The sequence below is a fragment of the Daphnia pulicaria genome, chromosome 1 (genome assembly GCF_021234035.1).
Source record: "Daphnia pulicaria isolate SC F1-1A chromosome 1, SC_F0-13Bv2, whole genome shotgun sequence".
Taxonomy (NCBI): Eukaryota; Metazoa; Arthropoda; class Branchiopoda; order Diplostraca; family Daphniidae; genus Daphnia; species Daphnia pulicaria.
The window spans coordinates 24,220,216-24,243,988 of record NC_060913.1 but is presented as its reverse complement, the minus strand read 5'-3'; the positions used below and the strand labels follow the sequence as shown (position 1 = coordinate 24,243,988).

Below are 23,773 nucleotides of genomic sequence, written 5' to 3'. Positions count from 1 at the left end.
AAAACGTTCGATAACGTGGCGGAATTTCAATGTTAAGTCTACTATCCATTCACTTGGGCGGTTGAGTTATACAGTTATATAGCGAGAAACTGCATTCCCTAATGCCAGTTTCATTAGATGTCCATTTTCAGTTAATTCTGTTTCTGCGCAAAGAGGACTTCCATGTGAGGTCCCAGAATTGTGTTGAGTTGAAAAAACCTCCACATGATCCCTTCTGCTTCGCAGCATTGATTTGACTTTCAGGGGAGTCAAACTTATTGATAGGAAATTGAGCTGAGTAGAGAAAGATGTTGCAAAATTATTAAATCACACTTTAGTTTATTCAACGGAAAGACTTACTTCAATTTTTTCCTGGGCAACTACTTCCCATACTTCTTTGTTGAGGTAGAATTCAGCCAATGTTTTAGAGTGAATGTGTTCAAAGTCAATTAAACTTGAAATCAGATTCAACAAATTTGGAAGCCTGAAAGTAATTCCTTTTAATTCAAACGCAATGTCCTGTGGTTCATTGTTTCTTCTCCTGTTCTATGATTTAGAAACAAAACGGAAAAAGTAATTAACATAGTGTGAATGTGATGGCCATGTAATGACTAAATAAGTGTAATGGTTTAACAAGTGGAACATCATTTCACCTTAAAAGTTAACGCCAATTTTCTGAAACTTAAGGTGGATCTTGACAGCCAGAGATAGCCACACTAACTGCTACAGAATCTGTCACACTTTACATTTTGCAATTCTCAAAATTTTTTCAAAAAGGTAAAATTTAAAAAATAACTCGCATGTTTCAAGTACTTCAAAGTTCAAATCCACATCTCTCGGCTATCTACGAGATTTATCAAGCAGAAAGCAGAGCAGACGACGAACCTTCCATCCCCCAAAATTCCACTCGAGCTAATCACCATCTAGCGGTAACGCCTATTCACGTTGAATCACCATCTAGCGGTAACGCCTATACATGTTGAAAATTCAAAAATTCAATCGGAACAAACGTCCCAAACACTAATACGAAATCATCATATCATTTTAATTTTACTTTAGCTTACAAGTATATAGTACTGAACGATCCAACAGTTAAACAAAAAATAAATGAATTTTGCAAAACGAGTAGATATTTAACGAGAAAATTTCAACTAAAGTTCTACATTTATGCTGTTGCTGTAGCAACGCCCTAATCGGCCCTAATAAAACTCCAAATTAAGAGTAAAGAACTTGTTGTCCAACCAGTTGATTTGAATTCCGCTCACGACGAATGTCGACAGAAATGCAGAAATGCAAAAAGGCGCAATTCAGCAACACGGGGGAATTCGGTGGGTTTACGGTAACCAATGACAAAAGTGAGTGAACTGGTGGGAGCCAACTTCTTACTGCTCCATTAATATTCCATTATCTCCAACTCCATTATTGCGACAACGAGAATCAGTAGCTTTGTGATATTGATCTTGTTACGGTAATTCTTTTTCCTTTGGTATAGAAGGCAAATCTGAATTTCGGTTTACGGCGAAGGTAGAGAGATAAAAAGTTGGGGGGTTCAACAAGCGATGATGAAACTCATGACAGGGAGCTTACTGGGAAACATCTCCTTATCATCCATGTGACATCGCCAGCCAGTTACCTACCTTACAACAGGTTACAATGGTTACATTGCTATTTGGAAATAATTTAAATTTCTCACCTTTTTCACGTCCAAATGTCAAGGAGAAAAATAACAAGTTCATAAGTAAGGAATTCTCCTCTCAGTCGTCGACATCATTTTGCTATACGTGCTAAAATTTAACTACGCCGTAAAAATTTAAAAACTGCCCAGTTGTCTTCCTCCCGACGCCAGGTGCCTGGACCATAATTGGAATCAACAGCTACCACCAAGCTACCAGCTACAAGCTACACTAAGCGTCTAATTCTAAACAATTTGGTTAAAATCAAGTAACCAGCGAGTCCAGCCAGAACAGAAAAAAAAACACAAATCACTTGAACTTTAAATTTATAGATTCTTATGCAATTGAAAACGGCGACATAATTAACCACAGTTCACAGAAAAGGAACAGAAAAAAGTTTAGATATGATAATAGCAAGGAGAGAGAGCACATCCGTCGCTGTGTGTGTGTACTACTTGTTAATACCAAATATTCTATAATTGATATAACAATTTTAACAATGGAGTCGAATGGACACACCAGGGGCGCCAACCCCCCAGCCAAAGAAGGATATACGGATCTGATTCTAGCACAAATATCTCCCTCACATACACGCACTTCTCAAGCGGTTGGCCACATGATACACCCGGCGGTGCACGACGCAGACAACATTAGTTTCCAGCAGAAGCCATGCGCATTATGATCACTGAAGGATATTCGGCTAGCCCGTATAGAGCGCAGCACCAACTTATATGCAACACATTCCCATTCAACACGACGGAGCAAGGCAATTAACCCAATGACTGCGCAAACAAGGGCACTTTGCACTGCCAGAACAGCGCCAGTTTCCCATTATTCCACATTTCATTTGCCTTTTGTGCTGACTGAGGAATATTGGACCGATCCCAATATCGACGAAAACGTCCCCCAGCCAACCCTCCCGAGTTCCCTCTCCAGCAACAAGTCACGGGGTCCGATAATCTTTCATGTGACGCCGCAGTGGCGCCAGAGCGGGTGTATCACCAACCAACAATACTCACATGGGGGATCGAACCCTGGTCCCCTAGTGCACCACCACTGCACCTATTCCTAAATGACGCCTTTTCCAATACACCCACTCGCCCCCTACTAATTATTGAAAAAGAAAAGGGTTTTAAATTTTAGCGTATCATCACCAGACAAGGAATCTCGATACTGGTTAACTTTGAACACACTTCATGAAAAAAATGCGATAAATTAAAAAAAAAAGATGCGCACGAAAAGCCCAAACTGTTCTGGGAATAGTCGATGATCGTCGACCCGGATCAGTTTCTGACATTTTATTCATTTCGTGCGCTATTTCTTCTTTCATTTTTCTTAATATTTTTTTCTCCAACTTAAATTGAATTTTCGTTGAAATTCTTTCAGTTTTTCCCTTAAATTCGATGTGTTTGCAACTTTACTTTATTCTGCTGTTAATTAAAATTCTTAGGCATTTCGGCCTTTAAATATAAAATTAACTTCGCTCGACCCCGATAAATTTTAGTTATTTTTTTTTGTTTTTTTATTAGCAGTTAATAAAATTACTAAAGGAAGCTTGACTTAAAGTATACCTAAAATAAATGGATTCGTTGATTTTAACCCTTTCAGGACTTCACGTTATAATCAATATTTCTCGGTCATCAATGAATTTAGGTATTTCTCGCAATCAGACTTCAAAATGACCTAACAATTATAACACCAGGTTGATCGAGTGGTTAAAGTGGCTATACCTAAGATTATGCTCTGCAAAGAGACGTGGGTTCGAATCCCACACTGGTATGGTAACGTCTCTTCTGAAATATCGAATTGAGGCACAATGAAAGTTAAAAAACTCGGATAAAAATATTTCTGGTGTTAATTTTTTGTTAAATTTCAAATTTAATATTCTAATTAAAAAAATGTAAATAAAATAATTGAACTTTAATTCAAATTTTAATTTTAATATCAAAATCTGTATGTGGCAAGAGCAAAATAAGCAGAAACATCAGTCACCGAATCCAACAGAAAACTCAAACAAATGTTTCACATCAAAGAGAGAAACAACTTCAAGCTTGTTTCTCTGTGAAATGTTCTTACACCTCCATAACAGGCCTCAGAATCAGGAAACTATATCATGTTGGTCAATTTGCCGTGATTTTGGGATGGGGACGAGCCCTTGGTACATAGCGTAGCGAAACATCACCAGCAACGCACTGGTCAATTCTCTGATGAAGCGCGTTCTTTCTTTTTGATCAATTCATCTTTTATAAGCGCAGCATTCCAAAATGGAGAATTGCAACAAGCCAAGGTTTCCATCATGTTCAACCTCGACTGCAAGGCAATCGAGACCCCTGGCAAATACGCGACGGACAACACTCTCTGTATTACTTCGACTTTAGTGGCAATAGATACACGTATCTGGTAAGTTATCAACTACTAAATTATATCGTACCTGCACCCACCCATATAGTTCAATTTTCTAGACCTGAGACGAATCGGTAATATTAACAGAAAAATGTGGCGAAGAAAGAGGGAAAAAAGAGCTCAACCAAAACAAACAAAATAACGAACCCAAAACTTTGCCTCCTAACATTTCACACCAAATATAAATGATTTAATAGACAAAAAACCAACAATCCAACAACACAATCCAACAAGACCATTATAGATTATTCCGATCGACACAACAAATTGAGATTCACGTCTAAACACGTCCGTCGTTGAATTGATTTTTAAAAATTTTTAAGTTTAAACGATTTCAAATTTTGGCGGTTAATTAATGAAAGGAGGAGGAGGATGAGACACTGTACCTGAAAGTGTCGTCGACGATGCAACTCCGATCCGCCTCGGGTTCTTATTCTCATCGGAATTGGCGGATGACTTTTTCTGAAAGGTCAACGTCGTCTGCTGGCCGGAACTGGTGACTTTCACGCTCCTCCGCTTCGTCCAGACGGTGACTTCCGGTGTTGAAACAGCAGCATTCGGCTGTTGGACTGATGGAACGGCACTGGCGACAACTTTAGCTGTTTCTTCCGGCTGCATTAGTGGCTGTATTGGCGGCTGGATTGGCGGCTGGATTGGCGGCTGGATTGGCGGCTGGATTGGCGGCTGGACTACCGGGGGTTCGATGGCTATGGGCGTTTCCCCTTCTTTCGGTTTCATCACTTCTTCCACCTTTTCTTCCGGGCGAATGGATTTCCTAGGAAGGGCCGAAGGTAAGGCTAAATGGGACAACCTTTTAGCCGGAAGAGGCGCAGTGCTGACGGCCGGATTGTCTTTGGGTTTCCTCGCCGTTACCGGCGACGATTTCATGGGCTGGGATTGTTGTTGGGATGCAGCAGCAACAACAACCGGAACGACGGAATTAACGCGGAGCAGCCACCGGTTTGGGGACGACGACCGGAACAACTTCGGCAATTTGGCTGAGGCATAGCGACATTATTGACCATGGCGAAACAGCCGCTTCGGGTTTACTCTCTACTGAACCCATCGAAGTGAAAGTTGTCTATGAGCTTATAGCCTTCAAAAAAAAAAAGAAAGTATATTGGATCTCATACCCGTCGTCGTTTCTACTGAAGCAACATTTCACCACAAAGATCAGATAAGTTTTACCTTTTATCTCCTCTCCCTCTTCTTTCAAGGTAAATCAAATCGCTATTTTTTTTCTCTTATTCCACTCTGATCACATTATTTGTTGGTGTAATTCAATACAGAATAAAGCAGAACAGCTTTGTCATCAAACGAAGTAATGTCGGGTGCATCGCCAAGGGGAAACTTTTCCTTAGACAATTGCTGTACGTACAACACGTCGATAAAGAATTGGACACGGCCAGTACAATATCCGAGCAATCCCTTCGAGAATGTTTTCTAGGACACACCAAGATATTTTCCGACCCAAATTTTTCAGATTACTTGAAGAATCCTAGAGCAAATGTCGGCATTCTGAAATCATCTTTAGAAGATAAAATCAGCCATGTCCAAGTTTACTCCAATCCTCTCCCGGCAATCCCTCTTGAATCGAACGTCACGATTCACGCTTTCGTCGTTTTCGAAACGTGGATCAGAACGCCTTTTTCAGAAACGACGTGGTGGTCCCTTGAGAAGAACGGGCAGTACATTGTTCTGCAGCAGTCGCCAAACAAAGATGACGTCACCAAGAAAATATACGACCCTGAAAAGAAGATGTGTGTTAAAAGACTCGAACCGGTGAAGAAGCAGAAAAGGGCTATGGGCAATTTAGATTTCTTCAAAATTTATTGCAAACCATTTGGGAAACCAATCAGCTTAATAATGACTATCATCTTCTGTTTGCGAATTGTCAAAATTGTGCATCCTTTGTATTCGAAAAATCAAACTACGGAGGGAAAAAATGGTCGACGGTGACAAGTGCTATCGTCGACCGATTCGGATTGAGAAGAACGAAAACCAATTCCATCAGCCCAGCGGAATTAGTTAAATACAACTGGATTGAAAAAGACGCCAAATTTATTGAAGGAAGGAGACAGAACTTTGAAGACCTTGCCGGTTACCTGACAAGCGAATCGTTAAATAGTGTCGACTCCAAAGGCTACACGTTACTGGAATGGGCCACCGTTTTCTCCACGTCCGATTGGCCAATCGACCAGTTTTTAATGGAAAAAGGCGCCGAAATTCAAATAGACGAACGATCGTTTCGCCGGAATGTGTTTTTCATCGCCCTATACAACCCCTACAATATCTTCTTTCGAATAAAGAATTGAAAAGCAAGTCTTACCTCTCCTCATTTGACGGGATTGATATTCACGGCGTGAATCAAACGGGCGACACGGCATTGCATTTGACTTTGTACGGGGAAAAATGGAACGTTGCCGAAAAGATTCTCAAAGAATTAACAGGTTACGACGTCAACACAATCAATTCCTTGGGGGATACACCGTTTCATCTAGCTGCTAAACTTCAGTGTGAAATGGTCTTGACAAAAAAGATTTTAGTTCAAACGAATTCGGAAAACGTCAACAAACCTGACCAACATGGACAGACTGCTCTGCATATCGCAATTATTAACGAGTCCACAACTTTTGTAGAGGAAGTGCTCAAGCGAAAGGACATGGACTTCAACCTCAAAAATAACAAAAACCAAACGGCACTACATTTCGCTATTTTATGGAAAAATATGCCAATTGATTTGTTCAGAATAGTACTAGAAAACTCAGATGATGTTAACGGGCAAGACGAAGATGGACACACTGCTCTCCACTGGGCAATGGGAGAGAAATTTGAAACTGCGGTGGAGGAACTGCTCAAAGGAAAGGACGTGGACGTGAACATCAAAGACAACTGCGACTACTCAGCACTCGATTTATTGTCTGCGTGGGAGGATATTCCAGATCATTTTTTCAACATCTTTGCAGGTAAAGCAACTGCTGATGCCCAAGCACAAAACGAAGCCACATAAAACTCCCTTTATAAAGAAAATAATATGTAATAACTTTTGTAAATGAGAGCAAAGATGAGCATTGCATTTACTTTTCCCCTTTTCTCCTATTTCACACTGCACACATAGCATCAATCTAATTTATTTTAAAACTTGTCGTTATCAGCTCATTGTTGAAAAAAAGTGTAACTGTCGATTAAATACACACGAATTTCAATCAACAATCAGAATAAATTCATTTTTCAATACAAGATTTAAATTGCGCTTGGCAATCGCAGCTTTGGACGAAAAAGAATTGCAAGGAAACGTGCTCGATATCGCCACTGAAAAAACAACGGCAACAAACAACGTCGACTTCATTTGGCGACGATTTAGCGGGACAGTATTAAACCTGCCAACGACTTACGGGACACTATATAGCAGGTTGCACGTCACGGTACTATAAACAATAAGAAACTGAGTCTCGAACGGTTGATTAAGTAAGTCAAGTGAGATACATATCTCAACTGCGTTTTTTGAGGAAAAGAATCGAAAAAAAATGAATGAAATTCAGTTGCTCTCCCACCTCTCGTACAACCCGAGCTAAAGTATGACGACGCCAAGTGTGAATTACCATAACGTTACACGTGACGGGCGAATTTTGTTAAGTATTACAAATGGGCGTTAAAAAAAAACAAGAGTAAAAATAAAAAGTCAAAGTAAGATGTAAATGTAAACCTAGGAGAAACGCGATTCAGTGAGAATATAAAATAGATGTCAATCAACCCCATCGTAACGTGCCTAACATCACGACTGACAACCATCACGCGACTCATGACAAAATCTCGATTCAAAGTCCATTCCAAGAATAGATGGCAAAACAAAACACATTTTCCTTTAAGAATCAACTGCTAGTGGCTACTTCAACCATTTACAAAAGTACGTCTGCATCAAAAGTTTCAATTTCGGCTCGTTAGACGTAAATGGCAGAAATTTCATTTGAATGGACCACTTGAATGTGAGGTCAATTAAGAAAAGTGGCATCTACCTGAATCTGATCCAAAAAGACGGTGAGGGTTGTTAATTCCGTGAGATCAAATTTCCGCCAAAAATTGTCCATTTCGTATGGTCCAACGATCTAACAGGCCCCATGGTAAATAAAATCACCCTTGAAAAAGAAATAAAAAAGTTTAATGTTACACAAACAAGTTAAATGGTATTTACTTAAATTCAACATAAAATTAAGTATCGGGAATTCAACTATAAGGTCTTTTAAAAAAAAATTTGAAACTGTTAGGAACACATAACTAGTCAGTATCACAATTCACAAGTCGACCATTACATCCGGTGGAAAATGATTACTCACCATAAATTTGATTAAGTAAACTACCAAAGTATTTATCCAACGTCTGACGACGATGGCCTGCCCTGATTGTTGGCAATCCATGTTACACATCGGCCTGCCACATCTAAGAGAAGCAACCATCGGGGATTCGATAATCTTTTTTTGGCTAAGCGACTTTTGATAAGCGTCAATTCAAATTCCGATTGAAATTACATCAAACATTTCTTAACAGAGGAAAAACGATAGAACAATCGAGAATAACGAGGACAAGAGCCGATCGTTGCTTGTCGTTGACAGATTCACTGCTGGCTGTGGTAAGAAACAACGAAAATGTCATGTTGAATTAACTTGAAATGGTGATGCAAGCACACGATTCTCGATCCTTCTCCCATTCACTACCCTTTCAAAATGAATAAAAATAATAGAACCTTTCGCTGTAGATGTGAAGTTGCACAAACGACATCTTGGGCTGGAAACGTTCCACTTTATCCTCATGAAAAGGTCCATTGCTACTTCTGGCTGCAAATCATTGCGCTCTAATAGTTCCAATATCCTAAAAGAAACAAGACCAATTGAATAGTTAGACGCGATTCACTACGTTACGAGTCCATGATTTGGCTTAGATACTACGCAGATGTTATACACAAATAAATTACGTTAGAAATGAAGCAAACAATCATACAGGATCTACAGTAAATTGATCGTGAACTGAAATTCAACTCATATTCAGCCACCCAATGTCTGATGACGTTGTATCGAGTTTCCAGGAACAACAACAAGTGATTAGAACAATTAAAACAAAGAAAACACGTGTAACATAGCTAATAAAAATAAACTTTAAAACCATATGGAATTATAGATTATACTTGTACAGCAAATGAATTAGCCAACAATAACGGGCCGTCTTTCAAGGGACTGAAATTTACGTGTAGTTATTGAGCATCATCTATCAGACTTTTTTCTGTCAGGTAAATTGAAAGCTAACAACCGATGGATAGAAACCATTAATTGATGTAATCGTTGTTAGATAAAATGGGATTTCTGTGCAAACACATTCCCCGTGTGTTTCCTACCCACCAGAGTTGGTTTCTCAGCCCAGACTACAGAAACGTTACATATTTTTAATGGTAGGCCTATGCGACAATTTGTCTACCACCAGGGCAATAAGGCGACCATTATTCAAATCGACACAACAAATTGAGATTCACGTCAACATGTCCGTCGTTGAATTGATTTTTTAAATTTTTAAACTTTAAGGATTTCAAATTTTGGCGGTTAATTAATGAAAGAAGGAGGAGGATGAGACACTGTACCTGAAAGTGTCGTCGACGATGCAACTCCGATCCGCCTCGGGTTCTTATTCCCATCGGAATTGGCGGATGACTTTTTCTGAAAGGTCAACGTCGTCTGCTGGCAGGCCGGAACTGGTGACTTTTACGCTCCTCCGCTTCGTCCGGATGCTAACTTCCGGTGTTGAAACAGCAGCATTCGGCTGTTGGACTGATGGAACAGCACTGGCGACAACTTCAGCTGTTTCTTCCGGCTGCATTAGTGGCTGTATTGGCGGCTAGATTGGCGGCTAGATTGGCGGCTAGATTGGCGGCTGGATTGGTGGCTGGACTACCGGGGGTTCGATGGCGATGGGCGTTTCCTCTTCTTTCGGTTTCATCACTTCTTCCACCTTTTCTTCCGGGCGAATGGATTTCCTAGGAAGGGCCGAAGGTATGGCTAAATGGGACAACCTTTTAGCCGGAAGAGGCGCAGTGCTGACGGCCGGATTGTCTTTGGGTTTCCTCGCCGTTACCGGCGACGATTTCATGGGCTCGGATTGTTGTTGGGCAGCAGCAACAACAACCGGAACGACGGAACGCGGAGCAGCCACCGGTTCGGGGACGACGACCGGAACAACTTCGGCAGTTTGGCTGATGGGCATCACCGGTGAGGCAGCAGGTGAGGCGGGCGACGGAATCCGTTTGATGGCTGCCAACTCCTTAGACCAAACTACTTCTAGACTCATAGTTTAGCTGAAACAGTAAACGACAGGTTAACTGCTATTGAATTTTAAATTCGACTTGACTGAAACTTAAAATGGTTCTAGTGATGCAAACAAACAGTTCCCGATTCTTCACTACCCTTTAATAATTAATAAAATTAAAATAACCTGTTATTGTAGATGTGTAGTAGCACGGTGTGTAGTGAAATGTAAACGACATCCTGAGACGTGGGTACGTTCCACTTTATCCTCACGAAAAGGTCCATTGCAACTTCCGGCTGCAAATCATTGCGCTCTAAAAGTTCCACATCCTAAAAGAAACAAAACTGATTAAAGAGTTAAACACATCTCAATTCGTTACAATTTGGTTTTCACACCGTGCAGATGTTGCACTAATAGATCATGTTAGAAAAGGAGCAAACAGTATATCCAGCAGGTGGACCACGGTCTAAATTTCCACTCAGATTTAGCCACAGTGCCAATGCCAGGTGATGTTGTAAGGATATTGTTTAGAACAAGCAAAAACGATCAAAAAATAAAAAAAAGTATGAGACCTCATGTAAAAATAAACATTACAATAAAATAGAATTGTGGATAATACTTCACCAGAAAATGAAAACAAAAACGCAGGGTTGATCCGTCTTTCAAGAAACTGACTTGACGTCTTGACGTGTTGTCACCGAGCCGGATTCATTCGACTTTCTTCTTGCCATTTTGAAGCCAACTAAGTATAAGACCAAAAAATGTGCTAATGTAATCTTTGTTGAATTGATATTTCGGTTTGTATTGCCAACACATTTCCCGCGTGTTACTACCCATGAGAATTGGTTCGTCAGGCCAGACTACAGAATCTTTCAAAGACGTGCAACATTTTGTCTACCACCAGGGCAATAAAAGCCAAAATGTAAACATAACTACAAAACTCCAAATTTCAGTATTTCACTATTTATTCTACCATTTTCTGCTACTTCAATGCTTCAGAATGATACCTCAACATGGCGGGAAAATCAACGAAACGATGAGTCACGCACCTTCGTTCATTCAATACATTTAAATAACAAAGCAAAAATAAAACCAGGATAGCTGCAATCATTCAGGAAACGCCTGTAGTAGTCCAGCAGCACACAAACAAAATTGTAAATAACTGACGGAATAAACGAACAAGAAAACTATTTCGATTTCACAGAGACGACATTGTGGGACAACCGTACAGGCAGAGGCTCAGGGACAGACTCGACCAGACCAGTCGCAGTCGGTCAGACAATAATACTTCTGCTGTTTTGATCTTGTACGTGTTTGCCAGGTGTTTGCGGTCGCCGACAATTTCAGGTCCGCCAATTTCCATCAAGATTGATGCATTTTTCGTTTGATGCATTTATCTTATCAATTTTTAAAAATTCCACCCATAGATTTTTTTCCAACAAAAAATGAAAATAAATTGCAGCAGTATTTTTTTCGAATTATTCCAGTTTGGCATTGTGAATTTGTGACGTTGTTTAAACGCTTTTGTCGTCTGCTGACTTGACGTGACTTGACGTGAAAAGTCCTCAACTTTGTTTCCGAACAAAAAAGAAAACAAAAGAAAACGACCGAGATCGTGAAAGTGATAAAACTTACAACAAAGATCGCCAACCAAAGAACTTGTCAGAGACCGTGGCCGTGAGAGGAGAGAACGTGAAAGGAAGAGATCACGCAGTTTCTCTCGTAGCCGTGATCGTACAACAAGAAGACGTAGTTCCAGATCTCGGTAATTAATATTTTTTTTATTGTTCGTATTGATTAAAGTTTTGATTAAAGATTCGGGTAGACGCGCTGTCGACTCATCGACTGAGTTGTGTTCAATTTTTGTTTGGAATGCACGCAGTGTTAAGTGTAATTGTTGAATCATGTTTGATTTCGGGAATCAAAGTAGAAATTATTCAAATTAATTGAGATTTAAAAGACTCGACCCAAAAATTAAAAACTTCAACCTGTATTTCCAAGTATGAACTGTTATTATGTTGTATACTTAAAAACCATTATCGAAGCATTAAGCACCATATCTAAGCATTTTTATTTTTAAATTATGAAATGGTTCTGCGATTTTTAATTTGTTTCCTTTTTTTTTAATGATGATGGTAGAGAATAGAGAAACAAGCCTTGTGTTTAGTTACATTTTTGGAGTCAATGTGTCTTGTACGAATCAGGTTATTTTGCTTCTTAGCATAAACAGTTTAAATTACATTTTCATGTGATATTGGGAATGTTATATTTTCTTACTTTTATGTGAAAATTAATCTAACTGTTTTATTTGTGATTGCAGTTTCAGGTTTTTAGGTTGTTTCAAAATGATGAACAACTCAAAATCAAAATCCAAACCTCGTGGAAAGCGAAATAAAATTAAGAAGTCATCCAAAAAGAAAAATGCTGATTTGGACAAGGAACAAGATGATGCAGTATCTAGTAGTGCTGGTCATTACGTGAATACTTTAGAACAGCCGTTGACTCGGCGTCCATTATCAAGTACTTCAAATGAAGACACGGTTGAAACAGTTTATGCTGAATCCAATCATGTTCCACTGGTGATCCCCAAATGGGAAAAACCATATACTCAAAGAAAATCTTTCCATCTTGCAAGGGATCCCCGAATGACCTCAAATCCCATTATGGAACGTGATGATGACATGGATGAAGATATTTCCAATGAAGCATTTCCTCCGGATTTGACAAATAACGAATTAGTACACACCGCATTTCTTCACTCAATCATCGACATCAACGTCGAAAATGTTAAAAGTGAAAAAGATGATCTTGGAGAAAATGACGATTGGAAAACTCGGTTTTGGAGTGAAGCAAATTCAACCACTGAAGAACCTACTGCTGTTCCAGTAGTACGAATTAAATCTGAGCCTATGGATGAGAAAGATTTTAATCCATCTTCCGAACCAATCGAAGATGACCGCTGCTCTATCGACTCTGGTTCTATTGTTGGCCTCCCATCTCCCGGACGGGCATCTCCTACTCCATCAATTAAAAATGGTGAAGAAAACCAAACAGCGGGCGGTATTTCAGATGAAAATGAAACACCCAGAATCTCTCCTGAGCAACGGTTGATCTCATCGGAACGTAAAGACGACGCGGATGTCACTCCGGCGTCTGGCATCCAATCAGGAATGACAGTGCAGCATTTGCCACCTCAGCAGCCTGCCCAGCTAGTTGCCGCACAGATTCCAGTAATGGCCCAACAAAACTTGATTCCCGTGCAAGCCAGCAGTAGCAGAAACATTGGAGCTCATGTGCCGACCTTAATCCAGCCATCGACGAGGGTTCTGACGCAATCAAATTCGATGCATCCGGTCGTGCTGTTGCCTCCATCGGCTCCATTGCAGCAACAATCGCAGCCGACACCGGTAGTACCAATTCACGGTCCTCCACCATTGGTTCCAAATCGCGGACTCATTCCTCAGCACCCACATACGCCGATTAAATATTTAATTAAAGATTGGGGTATACCTAGTGATACACCAGCTGCACCACCTGCTACAACTACACCTCGTAGCGGTGCAGCAACATCATCAGCCAACGACGACTGGGGTTCAGAAGCCGATGCCTGGGCATCTGGAACTAGTAGCAAGCCAACAACTCCGAGAGCTGCACCGTCCGCTAGTTCATCTGGTGGTGGCGGTGATGATTGGTCATCAGCAGCTGATACCTGGGCCAGTGGAAGCAGCTCCAAGACCACAACGCCTAGTGCCAGCAAATCGGATTATCCATGGAGTGTCGTAGTTAACAGTGGAGGATGGTCTTACTGCTCTAGAGGAAGAGGAGGAGGAACCATGTCCTATTATAATGTAAACGACGTGTTAATTTATATTTTTGCCCTAGAAACTTATTTGAAATCAATCTCAGTCTCAGTCTAGCTTTGGCCCCAATGGAGAAAGTAGCGACAATCGCTCCCGAAACTCTACAGCGCCTGTCATTAATGATGATTGGAGGCGTTCTGCCACCACAAGCAGCAGTCACTGGACTACAGGTGATTTTTTCTTTTATGATTTTTTATCTATAAAAATGCAACTGTTATAACATGACATAAAGTGACACATAGACAACACATTTTGTAATTCGTATAACCTTTTTTTTTAAAACAGGCAGTAGAAAATTCAACGACGACGCTTGGGGAGCTCCTGCATCTACTCAAGGAGGCAGTAGAGCAGATTTAAACGGAAGACGAATCAAGCTTGTCGAGGATAAAGATTCGGGTAGACGCGGATCTCGCCGTCGTTCTCGCTCATCATCGCGTTCCCGTTCTCGTTCCCGCTCACGTCGTCGCTCACGTCGTCGCTCACGTTCCCGCTCACGTTCCCTCTCACGTCATCGCTCACGTCGTCGCTCACATTCTCGCTCCAGGTAAAAAAAAAGTCTTTGTTACTTTCGAATGGAGTCTCCGTGTACTAATTAAATTTAATGGTTCTTCAAATAGGTCCAGAAGCAAGAGCCGCAGTCGTTCAAAAAGGTGTGTTTCATTATCTATTATTTGTGGATTAAATTTTATAACCAGCCGAGTTATTTTTTAAATCATTATGTCCATTTAAGAAGGAAAATTGTCGTAAATGTCCGTTTAGGAAGCAAAAGTCGCAGCCGCTCCAAATCTCGCGGGCATTCAAAGTCCAAGAGCAAGTCCCGTTTGCGTTCTTCGAGAAAGTCTCGATCCGAGTCGAGGTAATATTTCACATATAATCTTAAATAAGTAGTAACCCGATCGCCACGCTTCAACCTCTGCATCTTGAGGATAGAAGTGCCTAAATTTATTATGAACGGGAATATTAAAAATCGCGTAGGAAGCATCCTTAGCCTACTATAGGATTGGATGTGCCGAAAAACGATGATGACAAGTTTAACTTTTTATGGAAAGTTCTAGACGTGATTTTACTAATTATTTGAACAATTTTTATTCAGGTCTCGCGACAACTCTATGGATAGGTCAAAGAGCGAGTCACACTCACGTTCGTCAAGAAAGTCTCGCTCAAAGTCCAGGTGAATATCTCGATTTAGATTATGAATGTTTTCATGTCTCCCGATCGCCACGCCTTTTTCTTGCACCCATGGGAAGAAAGGTGCCAAAATTACAAACGGGAATATTAATTGGCCACGTAGGAAGCAGCCGAGATTCAATTTAATCTTCAGGCTGTGCCTTAAACGGAGGCAACAATAAAATCCTAACGCTCGAAAGCTTTTAATTGGTCGCATTCAACATTTAAATTTACAATTTGTCTTGCAGGTCTCGTGACAAGTCAGTGGATAGAGATCGTTCTGAATCTCGTGACAAGTTTTTTGTACGCCCTGACTCCGTAAGAAAATGCTTCCGCTGCGGTGTAGTGGGCCATGAAGCCAAAAACTGTAGAAACAACGATAAAAGTAACTTTTTTAATTATTTATTTTTCACCTTATTATATTATTTATTATCATTTCTAATTTCTCAGATACCTGGGCATCTGGAACTAGTAGCAAGCCAACAACTCCGAGAGCTGCACCGACCGCTACTTCATCTGGTGGTGGCGGTGATGATTGGTCATCAGCAGCCGATACCTGGGCCAGTGGAAGCAGCTCCAAGACCACAACGCCTAGTGCCAGCAAATCGGATGATCCATGGAGTGACGTAGTTAACAGTGGAGGATCGTCTTACAGCTCTAGAGGAGGAGGCGTAGGATCGTATGGCTCTAGAGGAGGCGCTAGCGGCGGCAGAGGAGGAGGAGGAAGACCCTGCTTCAACGTAATTTTATTGCTTCTTTCGTGTCCCATAATATTTATTATGAATCTGATTCATCTGTTTGGAAATACTAGTGCAATGAAGAAGGTCACTTGTCTAGAGAATGCCCCAAGCCTTCTACCAGGGGAGGTGGTAGAGGAGGAGGAAGCACTGCGACGTGTTATAATGTAAATTTATTTATTTCACTTTTTAAATTGTATCGTAGTAATCAATTTGAACCTTAAAATGTAGTGCAATGAAGAAGGTCACATGTCGAGAGAATGCCCCGAGCCTTCTACCAGGGGTAGAGGAGGAGGAAGAGGAGGAGGTAGCGGTGGTGGAAGGATTACTTGCTTTATGGTGAGTTTATTTTAATTTAATTTAGTTTTGATTTCCTGATATCTAATATTTTTCTTTTTACTTTAGTGTAATGAAGAAGGGCACATGTCAAGAGATTGTCCCAATGGAGGCAGTAGCGGGGGAGGCAGTCGCTTCCGATCCAGTACCGCGCCTGCCGATGATGATTGGAGAACATTTTACGCCCCCAGCAGCAGCAGTCCATGGGCTACGGGTGCTAATGCAGCTCCTAGAGGTAGAGCAACACCAAGTGCCAGCAAGTCAAATGACGATGATTGGGGAGCGTCTACCACTGCACCTGGAACAACACCGAGATCTGGGTATAATTTTAATTCTGGATTTATTTATTTAAAAATGTGTTTCATGTAACTGTTTTCGTTTGATTTTGTAGTGATGGTCGAAGAAGCTCCCGCCCAGGTGGTCGCAGTCCACGACAGATGGAAATGGGTGATGCCACTCCACTCAACGACGAGTAGCGTTCTAATAATAAAAATCCGAAATGACATTCAATAATTTTCTCCCTTAAGTTTTATCATTTTTAACGTCTTCATTTGTTCACTCACACGGAAGACCTACACGACCAAGTAGGATGTTGTTTTTAGTTTGTTTGCAATGTCGGATATCGACAATTGAAGTATTTTAATGCAATTTTTTTTTCTGTTTCATGGGCTGTGTCAACTTAGATAATGAACGCCCCTTTGTGCCATGTTGTAATGTAATCAAGTAATGAGCAATAAACCTTTTTTTTTTAAATAAAGTAGATTTATTAACGTTTAAGAAACTAACGCCCAGTTCTTAATATGACTACTTTGTGTAGAGAAATCGACATGATTTATACTGATACAATGGCCCTTGCTGTTTTTGCTTTTCTGCACAGGCTGCCGTTGATGACTCAATTGGCGTCAACATTTTCGGTTGTTGTTTTCCAGCGACCGTCGCATCTAATACGTGTCAATCTTTCTTTTATATAACCGAGCCCCCCCCCATTTTCTCGATCCCGAAAAAATAACGATACATCTCTCTCTCTCTACTTTTTTGTGGTTTTGAATACTAATCATCTTTCTTGGGCGAGCGCGGGTGGGAAAAAACTGGGGGCCGTGATAATTGCCGACGACGCCGAGGAGAGCTGAAGCGACGGTCGTGGGTATATCGAGTAGCTTTTATAGCCGCAAACGACGTCGTTAGACATGATTAAAAAAGCCCCGCCACCACCACAACCACCAGGACCGTCACTACCAGCAGCAGTAGAGCTCCTAGTCAGCTCCTAGCCGCTTTCCCCACAGTCAACACATCCATCCCGGTATTGACTCTTTTGCTCTTTGTGTCTGCTGGCTGGCTGGCTGGCTGGCGTCACACGGCGTCGTGTAACATTACACCTATTAGTGTGTGTCTATTTTGGCGGACACGCTGGGCGACGTTGCGTAGCTGAGCGTCGGCCGATGGGAAACCATCAGGGCTTGATTGGATAGATAGAACGCGCTGCTGCTGCTGCTGCTGGCCAGGGACGGATACACACATTTGTTGACGCACCACATCGAGTGTGTGTGTGTGTGTGTGTGTGCATATGTTTGTATCAGCGGCGAAGCACTCGACAACATTGCGGCAATACAACAACTGGAGAGAGTCGGCACTCGCCCTATTGAGTCCACTGCTGCCCTGCTGTTGACTGTTGAGCCACCAGCCTATCCACCACCATACAGGTTGATACACGCGCCGGCGCCCCATCTCATTAATTCCTATCTAAACATCCGCCGCGACGCGTGTACAAACACACTCGATAACTGGCGGATGGATTCGTTGTCCCGGGACATCAATTGTCAACCGATTGACGAGAGACGGCATTTGTTACAAATCAAATAACAATAATTTTCCTTTTTTTTTGTTTTGTTTTTTTTTTAATTCCGAAATAATAATGATCGAAGCGGAACTTGCAAAAATTAATTTCAAGTGAGAAATATGAGGAAAATAATTTTTGGTCTTTTTGTTGGTTTTTTTTTGTTAAAAAAGAGGGGGTTTATTAGAACCACAATTCATGGCGGGGAATTTAATTGGGCTTTTTCCTGACTGGAATAAATCCGCAACGGCTGCACGGCGGATTAATAAGGGGCGCCCACTGGTTCCTACCCCTTGCGTATATCTCCTTTTTTCTTATTCCCCGGGTCGCAATTAGTGAGAGGGAAAATTCCGTTCATTACACAACAACCCCCCGTCGCGCAACTGCTGCATGGGACGGGGTAAAAAGAAGAAATAGAAAAAGACTAAATTTAAAAAAGAAAACAAACAAATAAAAAAACTGCATAATAAACCGTGTTTGTACACCGGGGGGAGATTTACACTTGTAGAGATTAGAGCCGACACGTTTATGAAGTGACGATGGAAACGTCAAAAAATCCTGACGTCGAAACTCGAAACTCTGAAAAGCGCCAATGACTTGAAAATAATAATAATAAAAAAGGAGGATCGAAATTCAATGGGTTGGGGACCAGTTGCTCTGCTCTGCTCGGAGGGGAGAAATAACTGAGGAGGAGTCGTCGTCGTCGTTTGGGTGAAGGCAAAGAAATCTTGAATCGAGTGGCCAGCAGAAGCGTCGCTCGTTCTTTCTTCTTGCATATATAGTACGTATATATAAAATACACATGTACGCCAGGGCCTCGCGACGCATATTCTTCAACGGACACTTTTGTCTCTACTGGCTGGCCCGTTGTGTCCAAGTGGGGACTCGGAAGGCACTTGGCGTTTCTTTTTCTTTCTCTACCACCTCTCTCCTCTCTCCCTTGATGTTGCCATCCCTCTGTGTGTACCGGCGGATGACGATATTGGTGCGGATGCATCAACAAGGGTCCGCCAGATGTCTTACATACACGTTCTCCCGACACATAAAGAAACGCTCCGACTTTGCAAAGAGACACACACAAATGTATTCATCCCCTTCCCATCCATGCATTGCAAGTCAAATAAGAACCGAAACATTTTATTTTGTGTTTTCAATTTCTTTTTAAATCCAACTTTGCACGGCGCTCTTTGATCATTCTCACGTGTCAAAACAGTGTCTGTTGGACTTTCCGTGGGGGTCTATTCGTTAGTAGTATTGTGTACCCACGGTTGTTGGATGAACCTATGCATAAAATAGAGATCAGCACCAGCTGTGCGGAACATCTTCTACCTAGCTGCTCTATTAGTCATTCCTGGCTGACATCTTTGTACGCCCCAGACTAAAGGATTCCAATAGTTGACTATCCCGCCGAGCTCGATCCCGCGCTTCCAGCAGATGCCTATAGAGTATAGAGTTAATTGTGTTCGGCTGCCGCCCTTTATTCGTGTCCGTCCCCGTGTTGGAGCCAGGCAATTAACGGCCTGGAGTCAAGTTGAATTTCCACAATGAATATGATCTAACAATATCTGCAAGGATATAAATACGATCACACATCAGGTTCAAAAGGATGAAAACTGAACTGCCTTGCGCAATCGACGGCGAGTTTTTCGGATGATTTGATTCAACGACGCGCGTGGACAACATGGATAAGATAAGAAGTTTGCTTGTTATTGGGTTCCCGGAAGAGAACTCGGGGGCCCCACGGTTTGGACTAGGATACGTGCATACTGTTTCAACAGGATCGGCTGCCCAGCAACAACAACGTCAAATCTGACAGCTGAGCAAAAACCCGAAACGTATAGATTATCACCCCTGAGATTATTTACTTAAATTTGACTAACTTTTCGTCTCTGAGTCTGACAGATATTTTGCAATCCTTTCCTCTAAACCACAATCGAAGGGCGGTAAAGACAAATTAAAGGTCACGCTGGTGGGTGGGATTACGTACATACAAACAGTGGGCATGGCTATACATGCATATAGTTAAATGAATCATGCTTTACCCCAAAATTAGTAACAATCCAGATAAATTCCAACCAGACTGGATATAGGCACACCCCATCCATCACGCACACCAATACTCATAGTCGGAAATCACAGTGGTGGAGAGGCTAATACAGATATTCACGTTTCAATTAAAGATTCACGTTGAACCCACCGTCGTATAGAAAGTCTCATCTGTCCACTTGTCCACGAACCAAACCGCCGACTGAGGTGCTGGGGGGTTGTATGATGCGATAAAAAAGGAAAAGGTCGGAAAACCCCCAAAACATGAAAAGGGTTGGGTTAGGAAAAAGGATTATGGTTATACATAACATCTGAATTCCACAACATATTTTCTTATCACTATAACATTAGAATGATCGCTACTGCAATCAAAGTTAAAAGGGACTTTTAATGATGGACACACAACCACACACACACACACAAACTCTACACCGAACGATAATATATCATCCAGCAATTTCAAAAGAATCTCGATAGAGTCATCACTATTGCAACGATTTCAAAATCTCCATTCCGTTTGTTCGTATAGCGATTTCAGTTGGATAGGCCTGTACACACGTTATCTTATAGGCCTATATATAATATGACGTACGGAGAGACTGCCAATCAGAAAAAATAAGCCACACGTTATAACAAAGAAGCTCTATATGCTATATGCATACGTTAGCATTTAAACCAATTTCATCTAGTCGAATACCGATTTAAAAAAAATTTGCCATTTAATTGATTTCTGGTTGGGGTTTTTCTTTATTTTTCTTTATTTTTTTTTCATTTTTCAAATATCTTTTGTGCCGACACTGTCATCGGTTCCATCCACAAGAAATGGCTTTTTACTAATGCAAATTCCCAAAAAACATCAGAATATAGACAGGGAATATATAGCGCATCATGGAAATGGAAATTGAACTCGGACGTTTTTATAGGAGGTTTTCCCAATCCGTACGCAATAATAGGGGAGCTGAACTGATGTTGAATAACTGATAAAAGCCTTTTTATTTGTCGGCTGTTCAAGAAGCAAAGAAAAAGAAGGAGGAGGTTATATAGAAAGAGGAATATGGTATCCATGTGGAATTTGCTGAGGCTAATGAATGCAAAGAATAGACTGGAGTAACTAATTCACTGGGTAAATTGTACGCGCTAATATCGAGGAAAAGTAGGAAGTGAACAACCACACCCAGGTCCATCTGATCTAGTGAGGATCTCAATGAATAATATCCTCCTGCCCGAGGCACCCATCGTCTTGTAATCAATACAATCCAGCGATGATGGCCATTTCCGCTGAAAGAATCGGTGAAATTGATTGAGGGTAAAAATCTGTACAGACTAGAAGGGAATAAAAAAAAGTCAATTTTTCCATCCAGAGATAGGAGGAGAAGGAGAAGGGCACAACTGCATCCATGATGCAGGATCTGTCCGGTCCGTCATGGCAACGTATAACAAAAAAATAGTAGAACCAAACCAGAAAAAAAGGAGGAAAACAACCAAAATAGTTCGTCAATTGTTATCGACGACATTTTGACGTCCGCAGTTGATGACTTGCCGAGTCAACCGGGAATGGATTGAATCCGATTCCCGATTAAATGTGAAATATGGAACAACAGGGCGGACTCGCTCTTTCTTTTGCTTTCCCAAGGGCGTTTCAAATCATCAAATACTTATTAGCTGCTGCTCTCGTTTTCTGTTTGTGGAGGACAGAGGGAACGGTCGGTCAGAGAGGCGGTGGTTCTGCGCTCGATGACTCCGGCAACGGCGGGATTCTTCCGATGCGAGGCCTCGGGCGAAGGGCCGGCCTTTCGATCCGTTTCGGGAGGTGCGGCTCTGTCGGTTGTCATTTTGCCCAAGAAGAAACCGGAAATCTTCGGCGGCTATGTCATCAACGGTGATCATCAAAGGTGAAAGTGAATTCAAAGAAAACAAAGAAAAAGGAGGAGACAGGTGGATACCGTTTGCTGTATTTCACGCGCGCCCTACCTGTTGTTATTATAGAGTCCCGGTTTTTCGGCGGAATCACCGTCCATCTGTCACTGCATGTTATCCCATTGTATAAATCACTCGTCCAGCAGCTGGGAGGGGGGGGGGGGCTGAAACGAAGAAGATTGGAGCTCTCTTTCCTGGAGAAAAGAAGATGATACACACACACATATATAAAAATGGGGAATAGAAGGAAAAACTTTGTGTATAGGTTGGGGTGATAAATACTCTCACACACATACCCATCTGATATACCGTAGAATCTACTATACATAATAGAATCGCTCTCGGCAAATATTCCGATCCTGAATTAAAGAAAGAAATACGGGGAATAAAAAGAGAAAAGAAATCGTTTCAGACGCTACATCTAGAAGGAAACAAATTATTGATCATTTGATTTCCAAGGCTGTGTGCATGTTAAATCATCCGAGCGGCGTAGGCGTCCGGTAAATACAAATTTCGCCCGTTTAGTTTTTCAAAATTTTCAATCGGCACCGTATATCAAACCCTGTGTGGGAGGATGACTATGTACGTAATAATAGGCTAATAATAATAATAATAATAAACATTTCGTGTACTTTCTTTTTTCTGAGTGATCCATCTGAATTGTGTATACGTTGTAATATGCGATTGGGATATTGGACATCATCAAACATTTCTCGACAATATAAGGTCGCCATTGTCCGCACTTCATTTCTAATTCATTGACAGGATATCAATCAATAAAGGTTGAAGCGACCGACACACAAGTTCTCACTCACAATGACAATCAGCCGTAAGAAAGCAACGAAGATAAATGGTTCGCCTGTGATATTATCATTTATCAACTATTTTTTCTTTTTCATCATATCCTCGGGTGATTTCTTTTTATTCCATTTTGTCAAAAACAAAAGCGACTCCTCACGATATGATGAGCTCAGCACTTTTTCCTTTAGATACTGTGGACCATCAACTTTTTTGTTTTTTTCGCAGCAGCAAGAAACAAAGGCGCTGGCCTACTAAATCGCCTACGTTGGACTGCTGTGCACTCCACTCTCCGGCGATGATGGATGACATTATTAACATTTGACAAACCTCTCCCAGCTCTCCTACTATATTTTCGGCAGCCATATATTTGTGTATTTATGTTGTTCTTATATAAGAAGAAGAAGAAGAGGGGGGGGATGTCGAAAAGATTGTGGGTTGGCGGGCGATGGTTAGCTGCTCCACGATAAACGTTCGTGACAGTCTAGCTCCTTTTTTTCCCCCCGGATCGTGTCTGCGCTAGAAAACGGTCCGTCTCTTACACATAATATCTTGGGTGATATCTTGCGGCTCAACGATCCATTTGGGTGGAACTAAAAATGAATTCAATGAAATTTCCATTTGGGAACAAATTTTTGGGGTAGACGGACCTTGAACGAGAAGAGTGGCGCTGTGACTGGCCGCTTTGGCCAGATTCCGGGCCGTGCAAGTGTAGATGCCACTGTTTTCTCCGCG

General features: G+C 41.4%; 2 protein-coding genes and 2 long non-coding RNA genes across 4 annotated transcripts; 1 reads left to right on the top strand and 3 right to left on the bottom strand.

The window, feature by feature from the left end:
- Nucleotides 1–154: 154 nt before the first annotated feature.
- Nucleotides 155–898, bottom strand: LOC124319115. The gene is made up of 3 exons (XR_006912815.1): nt 633–898; nt 340–525; nt 155–273 (listed from the first exon to the last, which is right to left on the bottom strand). It is a non-coding gene; the product is annotated as an uncharacterized LOC124319115 (long non-coding RNA).
- A 3,505-nt stretch (nt 899–4,403) lies between these two features.
- LOC124315683 (non-classical arabinogalactan protein 31-like) lies at nt 4,404–4,943 on the bottom strand. The gene has a single exon (XM_046781512.1). The coding sequence runs from the start codon at nt 4,941–4,943 to the stop codon at nt 4,404–4,406; it is 540 nt and encodes a 179-aa protein (XP_046637468.1).
- Nucleotides 4,944–5,653: 710 nt separating this feature from the next.
- Nucleotides 5,654–11,608, bottom strand: LOC124319595. The gene is made up of 7 exons (XR_006913297.1): nt 11,351–11,608; nt 10,968–11,085; nt 10,530–10,672; nt 9,682–10,392; nt 8,797–8,921; nt 8,072–8,191; nt 5,654–5,802 (listed from the first exon to the last, which is right to left on the bottom strand). It is a non-coding gene; the product is annotated as an uncharacterized LOC124319595 (long non-coding RNA).
- Nucleotides 11,609–11,831: 223 nt separating this feature from the next.
- LOC124315605 (serine/arginine repetitive matrix protein 2-like) lies at nt 11,832–16,919 on the top strand. The gene is made up of 13 exons (XM_046781429.1): nt 11,832–12,108; nt 12,664–14,191; nt 14,250–14,373; nt 14,489–14,747; nt 14,821–14,853; nt 14,937–15,059; nt 15,297–15,374; nt 15,619–15,755; nt 15,821–16,110; nt 16,182–16,274; nt 16,339–16,446; nt 16,513–16,763; nt 16,835–16,919. Exons 2-13 carry the CDS (start codon nt 12,689–12,691, stop codon nt 16,917–16,919), a joined length of 3,084 nt encoding a protein of 1,027 aa, XP_046637385.1. The 5' UTR covers nt 11,832–12,108; nt 12,664–12,688.
- Nucleotides 16,920–23,773: the final 6,854 nt, after the last annotated feature.

Bases quoted from the DNA above. Each gene is read 5' to 3' on its own strand.
- LOC124315683 (XM_046781512.1), bottom strand. From the start codon at position 4,943: ATGAAATCGTCGCCGGTAACGGCGAGGAAACCCAAAGACAATCCGGCC.
- LOC124315605 (XM_046781429.1), top strand. From the start codon at position 12,689: ATGATGAACAACTCAAAATCAAAATCCAAACCTCGTGGAAAGCGAAAT. The intron at 14,374-14,488 runs GTGATTTTTTCT...TTTTTAAAACAG, and splicing joins CAGCAGTCACTGGACTACAG to GCAGTAGAAAATTCAACGAC. The intron at 15,756-15,820 runs GTAACTTTTTTA...CTAATTTCTCAG, and splicing joins CTGTAGAAACAACGATAAAA to ATACCTGGGCATCTGGAACT.